The sequence below is a fragment of the Giraffa tippelskirchi genome, chromosome 13, assembly GCF_054371585.1.
Source record: "Giraffa tippelskirchi isolate mGirTip1 chromosome 13, T2T-mGirTip1v1.2.pri, whole genome shotgun sequence".
NCBI classification, from domain to species: Eukaryota; Metazoa; Chordata; class Mammalia; order Artiodactyla; family Giraffidae; genus Giraffa; species Giraffa tippelskirchi.
Window position 1 is genome coordinate 19,462,724 of NC_137287.1, and position 19,687 is coordinate 19,482,410.

The 19,687-nt window shown below is 45.6% G+C and overlaps 1 protein-coding gene across 3 annotated transcripts in view; it reads right to left on the reverse strand.

Moving 5' to 3' along the window:
• Positions 1 to 524: 524 nt before the first annotated feature.
• Positions 525 to 19,687, reverse strand: part of SLC5A11 (solute carrier family 5 member 11) — a 56,336-nt gene continuing 37,173 nt past the window's right edge. For 2 of the 3 annotated variants that reach the window (XM_081554460.1, XM_081554462.1), the window contains 8 exons: positions 19,245 to 19,450; positions 14,042 to 14,177; positions 6,970 to 7,077; positions 6,528 to 6,678; positions 3,906 to 4,074; positions 3,309 to 3,524; positions 2,253 to 2,421; positions 525 to 829 (listed from right to left, as the gene is read on the reverse strand). In XM_081554460.1, coding sequence (XP_081410586.1) covers positions 624 to 829; positions 2,253 to 2,421; positions 3,309 to 3,524; positions 3,906 to 4,074; positions 6,528 to 6,678; positions 6,970 to 7,077; positions 14,042 to 14,177; positions 19,245 to 19,450 — 1,361 coding nt within the window. In that variant the 3' untranslated portion in view covers positions 525 to 623. The remainder of the gene's footprint in view (positions 830 to 2,252; positions 2,422 to 3,308; positions 3,525 to 3,905; positions 4,075 to 6,527; positions 6,679 to 6,969; positions 7,078 to 14,041; positions 14,178 to 19,244; positions 19,451 to 19,687) is intronic. The other variant, XM_081554461.1, reaches the window with a different exon arrangement.

The window sequence follows — 19,687 nt, forward strand, 5'->3', positions numbered from 1 at the left end:
TTGGAAGATGAGCTGGGGAAGAGTTCATCCAGCCCAGGAGATGTGGCTCCTGGTGGGCTGGGAGTCTGTTTGCTTGTCTCACCTTTTGGATTTGGCTGTTGATGTTACATGATGGACAGAAAGAATAAATGGCTGCCTTTTGAGACAAGGAAGACTTTATTCTCTGTTTTTCCACCTTCTAACCTTCGATTCCCTTGTAAGAAGGGCTAGGGACTTCCCTGGTGGTCCAATGGTTGAGAATCCACCTTGTAATGCAGGGGACTTGGATTCGATCCCTTTTTGGGAAACTACGGTCCTACATGCCACGGAGCAGCTAATCATTCCCTGTGCCGCAACTACTGAGCCTGCGCACCACAAACTAGCGAGTTCATGCACCTCAAGGAAAGATCCCGCGTGGCGGAATGAAGGTCCCACCTGCCAAAACTAAGATCCGATGCCATAAATAAATAGATAGATAAATAAATAAATAAAAGAAGGGCTAAGGGTTATGTTGAAGATGGCCCGTAAACAGCTTGGACACCTAGTGGTAAACAAACAAAGCTTTATTATTTTTTTCTCCTTCGTTAAAAAAATTGGAACATTGATAACAAATGAGAGCTTGGACCCCTGGATTCACCCCCACGTTAAGCAAAGTAGCCCCAGAGAAAGATGGCACAGCTGATGCAAATGATGAGGTTGAGGTCCAGGAGGGTTTTCACCAAGGGGTTTTCTTCCAGGGAAACTATGATCGGGTCCGCTCTGCTCGGAGCCTGCTCCTTGCCCTTGTTCTCCACCCCACAGAGCCACAAGATGGCTTTCACCACTTTGGACCGCTTTGTAGCTGTGTCGCCTAAAACGAACACGACAGATAAAGGTCATAAGGATGAGCTGTGTCTCCCAGACGAGAGGGAAAAGAGCCTCACTCGGTATGTTTCAGGCACTGTGATAAAAACTGTGTTCCTCTTCTGGAAGGTATTTGCTAATACCTTAACCCTGGAAGACTGTTGAGTTCTGAAAGGTTGGTGTTTTCAGACTTTTCATGATGTTTCGGTGCAGAATTTCAGATGAATTTCAGCCTCTCAGATAGAAGCTCAGACTAACTTGAGTGAAGCACAGGGCGGGTCAGCAGAGGCAGAGATGGGATTAGGACCTGCTTGATCTGACTCCCTCTCTGTGTGGCACCACCTGCCCAGAGGCTGAAGGGAGATGGGCACTCTTGCAGGGAACTCTGCCTCCACTCAGAGCTGGCACTGCGAAATCAACTGCGGATGGAGCCAGGTAGGTGGCCTATGGGAGTCAGAGGAGCTGATTTGCTGCTTCTTACACACATCACCTCTACCAAGAAAGATTCTCTCTCTCATGTTTCCTGAAGCACATGGCCTTCTGGATCTATCCTTGTGTTTCCCACTATAGGATGCCATGGGTTCATAGCCACAATTATATATATATTTTTAAGCCATTTGCTATTGTTTAGTCATCAAGTCATGTCCCACTCTTTACGACCCCATAGACTGTAGCCCTCCAGGCTCCTCTGTCCGTGGGATTTCCCAGGCAAGAATACTGGAGCGGGTAGCCATTTCCTCCTCCAGGGGATCTTCGTGACCCAGGGATTGAACCTGAGTCTCCTGCATTAGCAGGCAGATTCTTTACCACTGAGCCATCAGGGAAGCTCCTTTAAAAGCCATGTGTGATAATTAATGACAACCACAGCCTTGGGATCATGTAGGCAGAAGGGACTGCTGGGGACTTTGACTAACTGTATATCCCAGGTCTGAGGACCAGCTGCTTTGCACCTCCAGGCAGCTTTTGCCAGGCAGGCATGTGGGCTCCATGCTGCCAGATCTTCCAATTGTTCAAGAGAAGGTGGAAATCTGGAGTGTTATGAAATCTCCCGATTTTTAAATAACTCACATTAAACGAGTAGGTGGCCTAAACCAAAATATGTCTGCAAGTTGAGAGTTTAAAACCAGTAATTTAGAGAATGCCAGCAGTAACCCCAGCCGACCACGTGGGGTTTCGTGAGGATCAAATGAACTGTGTTTTAGTAGGCACTCAACAAACGTTGGCTCTCATTGCCCACCTGAAGCATCTGTCAAAAGTTCCTAACCCTTTCAGTGGCCAGGGAGTGAGGGAAGACCAGACCCTGGGAATGAGGAGATGCTAAAATGTCAAGTGTGTTCCTTTACTTGCTAGTGATATGGTAGAAAAGTTTCCTTTTAAACACATAATGCTACTTGAGGTTCCTACTGTAACCTAGGAAAAAGGCAACTCACAGCTGTGGGTTTTGGACATGCTTTCTTGAACCATCTCGAACTGGATGTTGGTGCTGCTAGCCTCTGGTGTCCCATTTTGAGAAAGGGTAAGAGGTGGGGGAGTTGCTGATGGCACCTGTTCCTTCTGGACCACGGGGTCATGGCGAGTAAACCAGGTCAAGCGACTGACCTATGGAGCAGAGAGGAATTGTGAGATGGGAGTGGGGTGGTGACGTTCACCTCCTACCTCCTTCCAACCCCAGGCTCAGCCTTCATGTCCAAGTCTCTTCCAGTCTTGCCCTCCCACTCCACCTTCCAACAAGCTTCAGCTCCCTGCACTCTTCAGAATCAATAGACGTTTCCCCCACTCATTCCCCATCTTTCTTTGAAAGCCCCAAATCTCTTCTGGGGATCTCACCCTCCCTCGTTCTAATAAGAGCTTAACCCCAGCCCAGGGGTGTGTGGGACCCAGCGACCAGCATTCAGCTCGTCCATTTCTCTGGCCACAGCAACTGGGTTGGTTCATGGGTGACCATGTGTCTTGGGCTGACTCCATCAATGGGCATGAGCAGCTTCACTGGAAATGCTGGGACTAAAATGCTTACGCTTTTGCTTAATGAGACTAAGAGAGGATGTATCCTAGAAGCTGCTGACCCCATTAGGGGCTGGAGAATAGGAATAGAGGCGAGAAGGGGCTTACCTGGTGGCCCATTGGTTAAAAGTCCACCTTCCAATGCAGGAGACACAGGTCAGGTAACTAAGATCCTGCATGCAACGGAGCAACTAAGCCCTCACACCACAACTACTGAACCTGTGCACTCTGGAGCCCATGAGCCACAACTAGAGAAGACCGTGTGCCGTAACACAGACCCAGTGCAGCCAAAATAAATAATAAATTTTTTTTTAAAAAAAGAAGTAAGAGGTGACCAACGGATTCAGAAGGTCTTTTCGGTGTTCTGAAATCAAGTTCCTCCAAAGACCGAAGCCTGGACTTTTCAACTTTTTGAAAACCAGTCCTGGTTTTCTGTCACTAGCAGTGAAGGGTCTCAGTGGGTATAGGGTCAAACCTCAAAGTACCATTTCCTTGGAGGGTGGCTCTGTGAACCAGCTCACAGCACACACAGTGATCAGGGTGACCGAGGACAGGATCATAGAGAAGTAGAGGTAGTGGACATCCTTTACCACAGCTGGGCGCTCATCCAGCTGGTCACAGCGAGGCTGCACGTAAATGAAGTCCAGGACCAGCCGAACCAAGCCGAGGAGGAGGCCTAAGATGAGACCGAAGAAGGCACCCTGCAAAGCAGAGCAAAGCAAAGCTGTCTTAGACACATGCCTCCAGAAACCTCAGCAAGCCCTTTCTTGGAGCTGGTCTTTATAATGACAGTCACTGCAAGGGCCAGTGATTCAAAAAGGGTGGGAGCTACTTATCTGCTTATCTTTTACATACAATTGATCAACTACATATAATTCCCTGTTAATTCAGCTTCCCTTTTGCAAAACAAAATGCATTAAAGTAGAAGCTTCATTGCTTGTTTTCAAAAGCCAGGTAACACCCTCCGCAGATCTTCTCCCCAGATCTCATCACCCCCCCACAATGACACCTAACATCTGCATGTCCCCTCTCCAAGTCCCTCCTCTCCCATCCAATGGACTGAAAGGCTGATCCAGAGCTACCTTTTCATTGGCCCGCTTCCAGAAACATCCCATGATGAAGACCACAGCCACAGGTGGCTGTAGGTAGGAGCTGATGGACTGGATGTAGATGAAGAGCTGGCCACCCTGGCTGGCCTGGACCACAGGGATCCAGAGGATGGAGACCAACACCAGAAGCAACACAAACACCCTGGTTCCGGATGGAGAGAGACACACACCCCCCACATTAGTTTTTTCCTCCCTGGATACTTCTCTTTTTTTATAGCTTTCTGGAGGTAGAATTTATATACCATAAGATTCACCCATTATGAGTGTGTAATCAAGTAATTCTGGTAAATTTATGGTCACGTAACCAACATCACAATCAAGTTTTTGAACATACATCACTCCAGAAAAAATCCGCTCATGCCCATTTACAGTTTATTCTTGTTTCCAACCTAAAGAAGCACTTTTATCTGCTTCTATCTCTATGAAAGAAAGTGAAAGTGTCAGTCCCTCAGTCATGTCTGACTCTTTGTGATCCTATGAACTGTACCCACCAGGCTCCTTTGTCCATGGGATTTCCCAGGCAAAAATGCTGAAATGGGTTGCCATGCCCTCCTCCGGGGGATCTTCCTGACCCAGGAATCAAACCCAGGTCTCCTGCATTGCAGGCAGATTCTTTTCCATCTGAGTCACGAGGGAAGCCCCACAGGGGCTTCTGTGTCTATAGGTTTGCTTTTCTGGACATGTCACATAAATGATATACAATATATACAACACATGGTCTTTTGCAGTTGGCTTCTTTCATTTAGCATGTTTTGAAGTTCATCAGATATCGTGTATCAGTATTTCATTCCTTTTTATTGTTGAAAACATTCCGTTGAATGGATATGCCGTTGTGTAACTATTGTTGAAAACATTCCGTTGAGTGGATACGCCGTTGTGTAACATTATTTATCCTTCACCCATAAGTGGACATTTAGATTGCCTCTACTTTCTGGATTTTGTAAAAAATGCTGCTATGAACACTTGTATACAAGTGAGACTCTTTGTGCAGACATATGGTTTTATTTCTAGGAATGCAGTTGTTGGGTCATATGGTAAGTTTATATTTAACTTTTTAAGAAAATGCCAAACTGTTTTTGAACAAGTGAACCATTTTATATTAACACCTGCAATTCACAAGAATTCCAATTTCTCTGCCTCCCTATCTGCTTTTCAATTATAGCCATACTAGTGGGTGTACAGTGGTATCTTGAAGTCATTTTCTAGATTACAATCTCATTTTAGAGATTGTTCTAGATTACAAGTCCTTTGTCAAATATTTGGCTTGCAAATAGTTTCTCCCAATCTGTGACTCATCTTCTCATTTGCTTTCTTTCCTCTCTTTTTTTTTTACCTTTTTTATTTTCTTGGCCACCCTGCACGGCATGTGGGATCCTAGTTCCCTGATCAGAGATCGAACCTGAGCCCCTTGCATTGGAAGCTCGGAGTCTTAACCACTGGACCACCAGAATTCCCCTTCTCATTTTCTTTTGAAGTGAAAAAGTTTTGAGGTTTGATGAGGTCTAATTTAGCTCTCTTTATTTTTTTTAACGGAATATGCTTTTGATGTCATAGTTAGTGGCTCAGTCATGGTCGACTCTTTGAAACCCCATGGACTGTAGCCCACCAGGGCCCTCTGTCCATGGAATTCTCCAGGCAAGAATACTGGAGCAGGTTGCCATTTCCTTCTCCAGGGGATCTTCCCGACCCAGGGATCAAACCCTGGTCTCCTGCATTGCGGGTGGATTCTTCACCATCTGAGCTACCAGAGAAGCCTTTTGTTGTCATACCTTTCCCTCACCCAAGGCTGAGACAGCCCTAGGAACGCATCTGCTTGAGGAGCAGAGCCCCAAGATGCTTGTTAGCATACATTTCACATAAAACGTGCATGCCACTCACTTCAGTCATTTTCATTCCCCGCATTACGTTTCAGGACTTGGCAGAAGACTTGGTATAGAAATCTTCCCCCAAACCTCCAGAACACCCTCCTTGCTTTTCCCTGGCTATCTCGTATTCACCCCTCAAGTCCCAATCCAAGTTAGAGACTTTCCTCTGAAGCCCTAGTTCTCCTGGCTCATCTGTCGTAATACTCACTGTGGTTAAAACCACCTGTTTACTTATCCTTTTATTCTTCTAGCTCCAAGAAAGCAAAATGAGTCTTTTCTTTTCACTGCTATGTGCCTGGCACCTGGCACACAGGAGGTGCTCTTGAATGAATGAATGCCTTACTCATCCACAGGGTCTTAGTGTCCTTCAGATTGGCCATCAGAGCAGGCTGAGCCAACCAGGAAAAGTCACTGTTTGGACTTTCCCTTTGAGTAGCTCAGCTTTTTCCTCGCTGGGTTATCCTGACTTTTCAGACCCTTGCTCAGCCCCACCCAGTAAGACTGTGAAAAGTGAAAGAAAGTGAAGTCGCTCAGTCGTGTCTGACTCTTTATGACCCCATGGACTGTAGCCTACTGGGCTCCTCCGTCCATGGGATCTTCCAGGCAAGAGTGACTGGAGTGGGTTGCCATTTCCTTCTCCAGGGCATCTTCCCGACCCAGGGATCGAACCCGGGTCTCCCACATTGCAGGCAGACACTTTACCGTCTGAGCCACCAGAGTAAGACTGTACCTGCCCACAATCATGAGCTCCTTCTCAGATGCCCGAGGCCGGAGATGATTCCAGAGGTCCATGGTGAAGATGGTGCTGGCACTGTTAAAGATGGAGGTGAGGGATGACGTGAGCGCCGCCACCATCACAGCCATCATGAGCCCACGGAGCCCTGGGGGCAGAAGGGAGCTCTATGGGCCTTGGGCTTTTTCTGCCTTCACTGTTGACCCCATTGCCCAGGTCTGCAGCCAACCGGTCCTGAGAGGTTCAACACTGAGAAGGCAGAACTCAGGGCTGGGGGCCAAGAGGAGGGACACAGAGGTGGGTGGGGCACAGCCCTCTGCGTAGCCAGGGCCTGAGCTTCAACTGGGGGCCCTCGCATCTTGTCCCCCACCTCAGATCGGAGCCCAGCCAGTGTCCTCCTTTCTCGAGGGGACTCAGCTAAAGGGTGAGGGATCATTACCTGTAGGCAGGAGTTCCAGCACAAGTTTGGGATACGCGATGTCAGAGCAGCCGGCAGGGTTGCTACAGACCTTCCGGCAGATTTCTGGGTCTGCACAAGCCACTTCGTCTGTGGAGGAAACAAGCCCAGAGATGGCTAGATGGACCTTCAGAGGCCCAGGCCCGGGTAAAACACAGCCTGGCGCCGGTCAGCACCAGAAGACAGGGTTACTGTGTATAAGTGTAGAGCTCAATGAAATAAAAAGGACCCTAGACTTGCTTAAGGGCTTCCCAGTGGTAAAGAATCTGCCTGCCAATGCAAGAGACACAGGATTGATCCCTAGGTCAGGAAGATCCCCTGGAGGAGGAAATGGCAACCCACTCCAGTATTTTTGGCTGGGAAACCCCATGGACAGAGGATCCTGGAGGGCTACAGTCCATGGGGGTCGCAATAAGTCGGACATGATTTAGCGACTAAACAACGACAGACTTGATAAACCACGGCCTTCTCACTTAACCATCCTGGACCTCAGTTGCTGTATCTGTGAAACTGGGACAGTAACAGAACTTTACTTCATAAAATTATAGTGAGGACTGAGATGGCACATATTAATACACTTAGCACAGAGTCTGAGACATGGGAAGTGCTGAATTCATTTCAACTACTTTTATTGTAACATCAGTAAAGCTGACACCTCACAGCCAGTCTCGGCACAGTGTTCTACATCAGGTTCCTTAACTCTGTAAAAAAGACACAAGCAATTCACCTCTTTACCTAAGTTTATTGGAAGTGCAAAGGAGAATGCTATCGTCTGACACAAGGCAAATATTTTTGAAATTCCTCTTTTCCCCATCTCCTTCCCAATAGTACATATAGTTCAACAGCTGTTCCTCATTTTAGACTCATAAAAACTCTACCCACTCAGAAGTTTTCTCTCCTCCTCTTCCTCCATTTCTGTATCAATTCTCTTCTCTCCCAAGCAGCATTCTGATTTTCTAATGTAAATCCATCCAGAATTCCTGGCACCTCTAGCTCTTCATCTCTACCTGTTATCGTGATGAACACATCCAAAGCATACAAGCATAGACCTCTTGCTTAGAAGATAGAAAGAGATAAAAAATTATACTGATGTGTGGTACTGATAGGGACAGAGTAAAGGGACAAAGTAGATGATTAAATAGTTAATCCCACTAGGGGATTGTAAGTAAAAAAATATATAGGCGAACCATGTAAGTTAATGATTACTCAAGGGAGCAGGTTTGCTCAACCACAAAACCAAGCAGGCTGGCTTAGCAACAAAACCATGCAACAGAAGCTCAGGACCTGCCCTCAAACAATAAAACAATGGTGACACGAGGCCCACAACCTGCCCAGTGAGCTCCGTAAGTTACTGATTCCTAAGACATGGTCTCTGCACACGTGAAAAACAATAATTTGTGGACCTAGCTTGACCCTGTAGGGATGAGAAAAGTCCCCTGCTCAACCTGGAGAAAGAGCTGATGTTGGAAGCAAGAAAGACAGGCAAGAAAGTCTACTGAAGAAAGACAAAGAAGTCCCTCTCCCCCACCCCCTACTTTTCCTTTGATTATGAAACTGTAGCCCAGTAAGTTCTCGGGGCATGGCACCCCCTCGCCCACCTGCTTGTAAGCCTCACAAGCGTTCTATTCTAAGAAATCACTTCTTATCCATTACTTTGCCTCACACAGAATTCTTCCTGTGCTGAGACATAAAGGACTGTGGTCCCGGGAGCTCTTTGGAGCCCCCCTGAAATGCCACTAAACAATTTCAGTGCAGACTAGATGCTCAGTACACTTTTGTTGGGAAGAGGCTAGCTATCTTATTATTAGTGCTGTCTTCAGAGAGGGGAAGGGACCTGGTTAGAATCACCGAGCAAGGTCACGATGGAGACAGGTCTCCCAACTCCCAATCCAATGTTTCAGAGAAGGCCCAGAGTGTAGGTTGTTCCGGTGGTCTGGCACGTGTTTGAATGAGAGCTTTCTTGTTACTTTCTGTCTTCCTCAGCTCCTCATATCTGAGCTGAACCATGCTCAGCTGAGCACCGTCTCCATGCCAACACATCACCACTCACCCCTGCTGGACCACTTATAAATCCTCATATCTCTTTTGTCAGCTGGATCTATTAATAGGGGTAACTCCCATAACAACTCCCAGACCCTCCCTCTATCTTTTTTCCTCATTCTGATGGGTGACCCTGTCTTCCAGCCCACTTCCAATGGCAAGTGGGAACTACCCCAAGACTCAGGTTAGGGGTGGGCTTGGAGCTCATCACTGCCCACGCCCATCTCCTCCCAGGTTCTGATGAAATACTAATGTCATGATGATCGTGTAGTTGAGGCCTCAAATTCACAAGTGGCCTCCAACACAGATGCTTGACAGGGTTACAGCAGGCAGGTAGCTAGGTAAGAGCAGGGAAATGGGGGTAGGGGCCAGGTGGTAGGAAATCTTGTAAACATCTTGTAAATGTCTTGTAAACAGTGAGGCAGATGAAGGAAAGCAGGTTATTCCATAGTGACAGGAAACTACATATTTTAGGTGATAAGGGTTCAGGTAACAAAGGAAGGGGGGTGGGCAGGAATCTCCTGCCTCCAAAGGTAACCTTTTGCTTAGTATGTTCTTATTACAATAAATTTGGCCTTACAGATAAGAAGTACCCACCATGCACCGATGCCATGACACTTCTGGTCTAAGCTAAATAGGGACAAAAATCCCTCCTTCCCTTGGGAAAATGGAACTGGGGTTAAAATCAGGGAATACAAATCCCAAACTCCTCCTTCCTCAGGGAATATTTTGCCCCTTCATCTGTATGAAGCCCCTCAACACCGATGATAAAAAAACCCAGGGTGGTTGCTCCTCACCTGTCTGCCCACTGTCCCCCTTGCTTAAATAAACTCTCACTTTATCTTCTCAACCTCTCTGCTTTGTCTCTGAAATCTTTCAGGACAAAGAAAGAATCTTAAATTCACTGGCAGCAACGTTATCTCCAGATGAGGTTGTACACCTGGTCTTTATAATTTTATTTGTGTTAAAACTATTAGTTTAATAAATGTGAACATTTAAAGTACATCACAACTTTAAAACCTAATATTGTTGGTTCTTTTCTTTAATTAAAATTTTTTATTGAAGTATGGTTGTATAATACAGAAGCTTACAATGTTTCAGGTGTACAACAAAGTGATTCAGTTATATATATGTATTTATACATTCTTTTTGAGATTCTTTCCATTATTGATTATTAGAAGATATTGAATATAGTTCCCTGTAGGTCCTTGGTGTTTATCTTTAGTAGTGTGTATCAATTAATCCCAAATCCCTAATTTACCCCTCCCTGCCCCCTAATATTTTTGATTTTTCTTTTTGCCACACTGCACAGCTTGCAAAGTTTTAGTTCCCTGACCAGGGACAGAACCCGGGTCCCCTGCAGTGGAAGCAAAGTGATTCGCACAATCCACTAATCACTGGATTGCCAGGGAAATCCCAATGCTTCATTTTCTTTTTTAAGGTAGTGTAAGACCTAAGAAATGGAAATAACCCCAAATCCCTTCACCCATTAGGAAGCCCAAGAACTAACTGGTTTTTGTAAAATTTCTCCACTCACAGCTCTGTCTTCTCAAAGCCGGGGCCCTTCCCTCAACTTACATCCATGAGTGAGAAAGGGTGCTGTGGCCACAATTAATAATACTAATAACAGGGGACTTCCCCGGTGATCCAGCGGCTAAGACTCCACGCTCCCAAAACAGGCGGCCCAGGTTCAATCCCTGGTTGCGGAACTAGATCCCACAGCCCACAACTAAGAGTTGGCATGTTGCAACAAAGATCAAAGATGCCACAATTAAGACCCGGTGCAGCCAAACAGATAAGTATTTATATTTTAAAATAATAATAATAACAATTGCTACGGAGTAAAAGTAGATGCCTCCAAAACTCTGATTCAGTTTCGACAAAATTCAGATCACAGACCAAAAATGAAATTTGACAGGAAGTACTGAGAAGGAACAATCTTTTTGAGAAAAATGCTTTTGAGAGGTCGAAGTTCTTGGCTTGTTTATGATTTGTCTGAGGAAGCTTTGGAGAAGGTTAGAAAGTAGTTACATTCCTGTGGCCAGAGGTGGTAGGGAGCCTCCCAGGTGGGGCAAAGATCTTGTTTACATTCACATGTTGTGGGTTCAAACTCTCATTGCCCCAAAACTCCTGTCTTCAAGGGACACCAAGAAGGAGCAAGACTCCCCCTGAAATAATTCATTTAACAACCAAGTTTTTGTTTAACCCTCTAGGAATGCAAACTTCAACCATGAAACATGTGACACAAAGTTTATAATGCATGTTTAGGGCAGAGAATTATGTTTGTTCATTCAGGCTGAAGAATATGTTTGTCACAAGGAAACTAGTTGGCTCAGCTAAGTTATAAATGAAATCAACAGCCTTGCGATCGTTAACCCACCATTCACTAATATCTGCTCACGTGTCTTGGGTGAATTAATCAACCATTTCATACATTGAGTAGATTCTCTTGTCAGATCCTATGATGCTTGAAATAAAGGACGGCTCTAGCAGAATCCAATCCAAACACAGAACCAAACCTCCTTCTTCCAAAATGCCAGCATTCATAGAAGTTGTACTGTGACACAGATGCTGCAAATTAACACTCTGCATATACCTTCTCATGTAATTTTCATAACTCTGTGGGGAAGACATTGCTATTATACCGAATTTTTAAATATTTATTTGGCTGCCTCAGGTCTTAATTGTGGCATGCAGCATCTTCATTGCGCCACGAGGTTGCGGTGCATGGACTCTAATTGTGGTAGGGGGGCTCAGTTGCCCCATGGCATGTGGGATCTTAGTTCCCCGACCAGGGATTGAACCTGCATTGCAAGGCAGATTCTTAACCACTGCACCACCAGGGAAGTCCCTATTATACCTATTTTAAAGACAAGCAAATTGAGACCCACAGAGGCTAAATAACATCCCCAAATCATAAAGCTAGGATCATGGCTAGGACTCAAAACCTTAATTTATTCCAAAGCTTTGTAGAGATGATTGGCTTTGTAAACAGGTACATTTTTAGACTCCTGTGTTTGTTTCATTGTTTTGAGGGTCATTTTGCTTCTTTCTTGGTTTCTACCAGAGTCCCTTTATGAGTGGGTATTATTTTTCAGACAGACTAAGTGGAAGAGGATGTTGTCCAGGCTCATGAGAGCCCAGGATCAGAGCATCCTTTGAGGCAGAGCTGGACCCATCTGAAGATTCAGTAGGGAGCTGGTGGAGCTGAGATGGAGAGAAGAGTGGAAATGGATAGGAACGGTAGCTTGGCCTAGCCTCTGGCCCTTTAGACCAGGGATTCTCCACATTCTGCTGGGCCCTGGATTCAATAGGTCTTGGATGGGGTCTGAAAAGTTTGCATTTCTAGCAAGTTCCAAGGCAACTCTGATGCTGTGAGACTGGGGGGCACACTTTGAGAAGCTCTGACCAAGACCTTCAAATCCACCACGCCCACCTCACCATCTCCACCCTGCCTCACTCTCTCAAATTCATTTCTCGCTTATTGCTGGTACCATAGGCCAGAGTGTTTTGATATCTACTTTCTTTTGCTTTTTCATGAGTACCAGACTCATCTGAGATGTCACAGCTCCCTAGGGTCATGGAATGTGGCATTATGTTTCATTTAATAATCGTCACTGATTGGCTGACTGCTAAGATGAGGATCGGGGTCTTGTTATTGATCTTCCAGATATAGATCCAAAGCTTAAGATGTGATTTCCTGAGAGAGACAGTAGCATGATTAAGAGTCAGGTTTTGGAAGCAGATGCACCTGTCTGCAGGTACAGGTATATAGATCACCAGTTCCTGACATCACAATGACTCCCAATAACATCTTCCACTCCTAGGCCTGTTTAATCCCCATGCTGAAAACCTCATTCCTCTACCAAGTTTTTTTTATTGATAAGGCAAATACTCTAGAGGTTTGATACCCCAGTTTTATAAAGAAAAGTACCCCGCCAAGGGTTCTATGCTTCCCTTGTGGCATATTAAAAAGCAGAGATATTACTTTGCCAACAAAGGTCCATCTAGTCAGAGCTATGGTTTTCCCAGTAGTCACGTAAGGGTGTGAGAGTTGGACTATAAGAAAGCTGCGGGCCGAAGAATTGACTGTGGTGTTGGAGAAGACTCTTCAGAGTCCTTGGACAGCAAGGAGATCAAATCAGTCCATCCTAAAGGAAATCAGTTCTGAATATTCATTGGAAGGATTGATGCTGAAGCTGAAATTCCAATACTTTGGCCACCTGATGGGAAGAACTGACTCATTGGAAAAGACCCTGATGCTGGGGAAGATTGAGGGCAGGAGGAGAAAGGGACGACAGAGGATGAGATGGTTGGATGGCATCACCGAGTCAACGGACGTGAGTTTGAGCAAGCTCCGGGAGTTGGTGATGGACAGGGAAGCCTAGCGTGCTGCAGTCCATGGGGTTGCAAAGAGTTGGACACTACTGAGCGACTGAACTGAACTGAACTGAAGGGTTCCATTGGGCTGAAGTTGCCAAACCACTGAAGTGTGAGGGGCACCCTCACGTGAGATTTCAGGGAGCTGACATCTGGGACAAGATTTAGCCTAGTTTGTGTTTTAAAATATATATGTATAGTTGAGGGACTTCCCTAGTGCTCCAGTGGCTATGACGCCACACTCCCATTGCCAGACCAAGGGTCTGGGTTCAATCCCTGGTAAGAGATCTAGATCCCACATGCCACAACTAAGTGTTCACATGCCTCAACAAAGATCAAAGCTCTCAAGTGCTGCAACGAAGGCCTGGTGAAGTCAACTAAATAACTAAAATATATAGCTGAGGCAAAGCCCCAAATAAGTCTCCACTCTGGCCTGGGACATCTATAGGACGTGCCCATTGAACCAACATTGGGAAACAGCACAGGGTCAGTAGATGCCGGAACGGAGATGCCTCAATGGAATCACAAGGAAGGGACTCCAGCTTCACTCTCGTGGGGCGGTCAGTAATATGTTTAGAACACTTCACAGGGTCTGAAACTCACAGACAATCTCTCCTCCCAACTGTCTTCTTACCTGGAAAGAGGACACGGCTGACCATACCCGGGAACACCATGATGAAAAGGGGCAGCACCTTCAGGTATGCAGCCATCAGAGAGCCTCCTTTGGCATGGGACAGGTTCTTGGCAGCCAGAGTCCGCTGAACAATCACCTGGAAAAGAGTGGGATGGTTGGAAGTTGAGAAGACTTTCTCTTAAAGCAAACTAGATGTGCGTGGCTTTTTGATAGGCATAGTAGACTAAGGAGCCTAGTGGATCTGGCTTCTCCAAAGAAGCATCTCTTTTATTCTCAATCCCTGTGGTCCAACGGTCCAGCCGCAGGAGCTATACCAAGGCAGAGAAAGCAAGAACTGGAAGGAGGATGGAAGAGAAAGAGAGGTTCTGAAATATTGCTACCAACAGGATTGGTGTATCTGGGCTTATAGTTACTGCATATTGGTACACCTAGGTCTTAGCCTGACCCCCTTCTCTCTGATGAGAGGCATAAGGTAGGTCTTATCAAGATTTATCCCTTCAGAACAGATTGGTGGTTGCCAGAGACAAAGGGTAGGGGTGGGAAAAATGGGTGAAGAGGGTCAAAAAGCACAAATTTTAATTATAAAATAAATAAGTCCTAGGGATGTATGACCAACCTAAATAGCATATTTAAAAGCAGAGACATTACTCTGTCAACAAAGGTCCATCTAGTCAAGGCTATGGTTTTTCCAGTGGTCATGTATGGATGTGAGAGTTGGACGGTGAAGAGAGCTGAGCTCCGAAGAATTGATGCTTTTGTACTGTGGTGTTGGAGAAGACTCTTGAGAGTCCCTTGGACTGCAAGAAGATCCAACCAGTCCATCCTAAAGGAGATCAGTCCTGGGTGTTCATTGGAAGGACTGATGTTGAAGCTGAAACTCCAATACTTTGGCCACCTCTTGCAAAGAGTTGACTCATTGGAAAAGACCTTAATGCTGGGAAGGATTGGGGGCAGGAGGAGAAGGGGACGACAGAGGATGCGATGGCTGGATGGCATCACCAACTCGATGGGCATGAGTTTGGGTAGACTCCGGGAGTTGGTGATGGACAAGGAGGCCTGGTGTGCTGAGATTCATGGGGTCGCAGAGTCAGACACGACTCAGTGACTGAACTGAGGAATGTAATGTACTGCATGATGACTATAGTTAATACTGGGTTGCCTATCTTTAAGTTGCTAAGAGATGATCTTAAAAGTTCTCATCACACCAAAAAAGGTCTCATCACAAAAGAAATCTTGTAACTATGTATGGTGATGAATAATAACTACATTTATTTTGGTGATGATTTTGCAATGTACCCAAATTTTGAATGGAAAAAAAGATTTATCCACTCAAAGGAAATGACATGCTGTCAAGTGTTTTTTGAGCAGAAGACTGGTCCCCACAAATCCTGCTCCAGCCTTCAGATTGCATCTACATGAACTCAGAATTTTCTCTACTATTTCCTTAGGTTTGGGGTCTTGAAGCATCTGGAGAAGTTGCAGAGACCTTGGTGAACTGTTGTTTAGTCACCAAGTCGTGTCCGACTCTTTGTGATCCTATGGACTGTAGCCCACCAGGCTCTTCTGTCCATGAGATTTCCCGGACAAGAATACTGGAGTGGATTACCATTCCTTTCTTCAGGGGAGCTTCCCAACCCAGGGATCAAACCCATGTCTCCTGCATGGGCAGGTGGATTCTTTACCACTGAGCCATCTATCAGAGCTTTTATAAGTTGGTTCCGTGAACAGTGGACAAGAGGAGTGAAATGTCATTACCTCCATAGTACTGTGGTGAACAGGACAAAGCTGGAATCCTTCCCATTTTTAAAAAGTGTTCATCAATGGCATAGGCTTGCTAGAGTGTCCTGCTTCTTCTTTTGAAACCCATCCCCTCTCTACATGGCTAACCTGTCTTCTTGGGCACAGATCCTGCCTGATCCAGGGGCAGGCACGTGACCCAAGCTTGGCCAACCAGAGCCCTTCCATGGCATTTTTGGATTTGGGACTTTGGGAGTTTCAGTCTCTTTCCACTGGACCTCAATGAGAAACAGTGAAGTCCGCAGGTAAGAAATAAAGACAGTGGAGAAGGATACCAGAGTAAGTTCCAGGAGTTTCTGAAGGCTAGTACACCTTCCTGCAGTTCGTATTCCACGAGGTAATAAATTCCCCACCCTTTTCCTAAGCTGGTTTAAATTTGATGTGGTTTTTTTTTTCCCCTGTGACTTGCAACCAAGTGTTCCCTCCCCTGCGTGGATTATTATTATTTGCTTGGATAGTGTCAGTAAATGAGTCAAAACATGGAATCAGCTTATTTGAGGAGAGGTGGGGGAGCAGTGAGGCTCCCTTTATCCAGAGCTGGGAACTTAGCTGTTCTTGTCTAGAAGCTGATTTAACTGTTACCTGTCATTTCTCATAACTCCAAACATACACCCCTTGGGCTTTCTAGAATACTTAAGAATGTGGTAGTTACATGTAACAATATAGCATCTATAGAATTCTTTTTTTTTATGGCTTCATTAAGATGCCAAAGGGGCATCCCCTATAGCTCAGCAATAAGAATCCGCCTGCAATGCAGAAGGCACAGGAGACTCAGGTTCAATCCCTGAATTGGGAAGATCCCCTGGAGAAGGAAATGGCAACCCGTTCCAGTATTCTTACCTGGAGAATTCCATGGACAGAGGAGCCTGGTGGGCTATGGTCCCTGGGGTCACAAAGAGTCGGACACGACGGAGCAACTGAACACAGTCGCTCAGATGTGTCAAAAGAGGCATTCGAGCTTCAGTCCTTGTCAGTCCATCTGGAAGCAGATAGGAGAGTTTATAGCTTTGGAAAACCTAGCCCTTGTGATGGCAGGTTCAAAGCTGTGACTGAAAAGAACGCTGGCTTTTATTTCCATGAAATGGAGCCTCCAGAGGTGAATTTAAGAGGCAGCTGAATAAGTTTTAAGAGAGTTGTGCTTCTCAAAACCCCACAAGCCCTGTGAAGAGTGTGTGGCCCTATATGACAACCCCAGACCCAAGTAATGGAGCAGAGCTCATAGAAATGTTATGAAAATGAATGAGTTAATACATAGGAAATGCTTCAATCAGTTACTGGTAAATGGTACAGTTATCAATAAATGTTTAAGTGTCATTACGTTATTGATTGTGGTTTGCCCTTCTGTCTCTGCACAGAAAGATCTAAAACACGCTCTCAATCAATGCACCATGCATGCCACGTTGCCTTTCTTCTGCTCTAAACTGAGCTACAAACAGAGCTGACAAAAAATGTGTGTCTCCTAGGGCAGCAACAGCACATAACACATAACTATGTGAACTAACACATAACACAGCCTTTGGGCTCCACAGAGTCCAGCTCAGCAGCAACAAGACCGAAAGCCATGGGGTCCAAAGAAAGCTCGGTTTTCTGGGCCCTCTCACCCTCCCTGGCATCTGGAAGATGATCGAGTCATTGTGGATTAAGTCCCTAAGCTCTTGAACAATACGAGGTGGAATGAAGGTGGGCTTCAAGGGATGTACACTGAAATCCCAGCCAGTAAGGGTGTGAGGCATCTCAAGGAAATATTCATATCGATTAATAAATATAAGCTGGTGACCCGTGTCAAGAGCAGTAGCATAAAACCATAGCAGAAATGTAAATGATTTTAAATGGTTTATTAAATGCCCCTGCAACAGAAAGGACTATGAGCAAATTCCCAATGCTTCTCTCTTTTACGATTACTAGTGATCTCATTAATGAGAAAACAGAGGCTGAACATATTAAACAAAGTTATGCTGCCTGAGCTTGAGTCCAAGCCTGTGAAGGTTTAAAAAGCCCAGGCTCTTAGCCTCCATCTGAACTGTCTCCCAGGGACTCTCCAGCCCAGTATTTGCTAAGGAAAAGATCAGGGGAGGGGGGCAGGAGGGGAGAGTGATTTTCTAAAGGGGCAATACTGCACCCATCTCTGCCTTGGGTTTTAGCTCTTCACTCAGAGGAGTTCTCACCCATGGGGTTACCAAGGTTCGCTCTCCGCAGTGCCTCCTGCATCAATTCAGTGGTCCGACTCCATGATCATTGTTTTAGCTAAAGTGTCATCAGCTCTGAATATGAAATACAGCTTCCAAAATGGCACACAGATTGCTGATCTTTAATGTAATGGAAAAACCGATTTCAACAGATGACGTATTCACAGGGCTTGAAATCTGAGAAAGTATAAACAGGTGTGCAGTGAAATGGCTCCCATCCTTCCTGGCACACCTACCCCAGGAAGTAATCGCTCTCAGTTTTAGGTAATCCATCTGGAGTTTCCTTCAGCACATTCATGTGTGCGTCCGTGCTTTTTCAGTCGCTCAGTCGTGTCTGACTCACCAGGCTCCTCCGTCCATGGAATTCTCCAGGCACGAATACTAGTGAGGGCTGCCATGTCCTCCTCCAGGGGATCTTCCCAACCCAGGGATCGAACTAGCATCTCTTATGTCTCCTGCATTGGCAGGTGGGTTCTTTACCACTAGCGCCACCTAAGAAGCTCTTCAGCAAATACAAACAAATGCAAATACGGATTCTATCCCCACCCCACCTTTTAACACAAAAGGCTTATTTTACCCACAGCAGTGTCTTTTGCTTTTCTAATTTCTTTTTTCACACCAGTTATATATTTGCTTTAAGGGATTGGCTTTGGTAGGTCCCTCTGCCCCAAACTCTCTTCCCTGACAATCACCAGAATCCATTTGCTCTCCTCCTTTGCCCAAAGGTCACTTCTCAACCATGATTCCCCTGGCCACCTTATTTTAAATGTCCCTCTCACACTCTCAACCTCCTTTTATTTTTTTTAATGACAGTTATCACCTTGTCACGTTCCACTTATTTATTTACTGCCGTCTACTTCCGTCAGAAGAAAGTGAGCTTTACAAGGACCGAGTGTCCTTGTTTACTTGTGATTTCCAAACAGCTGGTACAGAGAGGACCCCAGTATTTGCGGAGCAAATAATACCATTGTCAGGTAAAACCTCCATTTAAAATATATCACCGCTTTTGCTTACTGGGTCTTTCCAGACATTCAGCAGGATGTATCAAGTTTTCCCTTTGCAAAAAGCAGCAGCTTCAGATTTGCCATATGAGCAAGAATAAGGAAGATCAGGTGTAGAGTAGCAGAGAAATAAGAGAACAGATAGGGAAGGACAAAAACCCAGCTTCTAGACACCCCAAGGAAGGAAGCATTCCGGGGGCTCAGCCTGCTGCCCTGTACCTGATCGGTGCACCAATACCAGAGGGACGGGATGGACATTCCAAATAGGATCCCGGGCCACGGGAGATCAGACGTCACTGGGTCTCGGAAAATATGGAAGGCATCTTCCCGGGGCAGCCCGCAGCTGCTGTTCCCACTCCGGTTGCTAGCCATGGCCAAGAAATATTTCTCCTCCAGGCCTTCCAACCCACCAACTGCAGCGAAACCTAGAATTCAGAGGAAGCCCAAATTTGCCAGGAACTCAGATTGATCCACAGCAGCTCATGAGGGGATGGTTTGACATTGGTGAAATCCTACTTAGAACCACAGATAAGTTAATTGACTTAGAGGTTCTTAGCCTCCTATTTAAAAAAAAATTTTTTTTAATGCCTTTGGTAGTGACTATGGATTGCTTCTTAGAATAATGTTTCTAAATATATAATACAAAATTGTCGTTTAGTCAC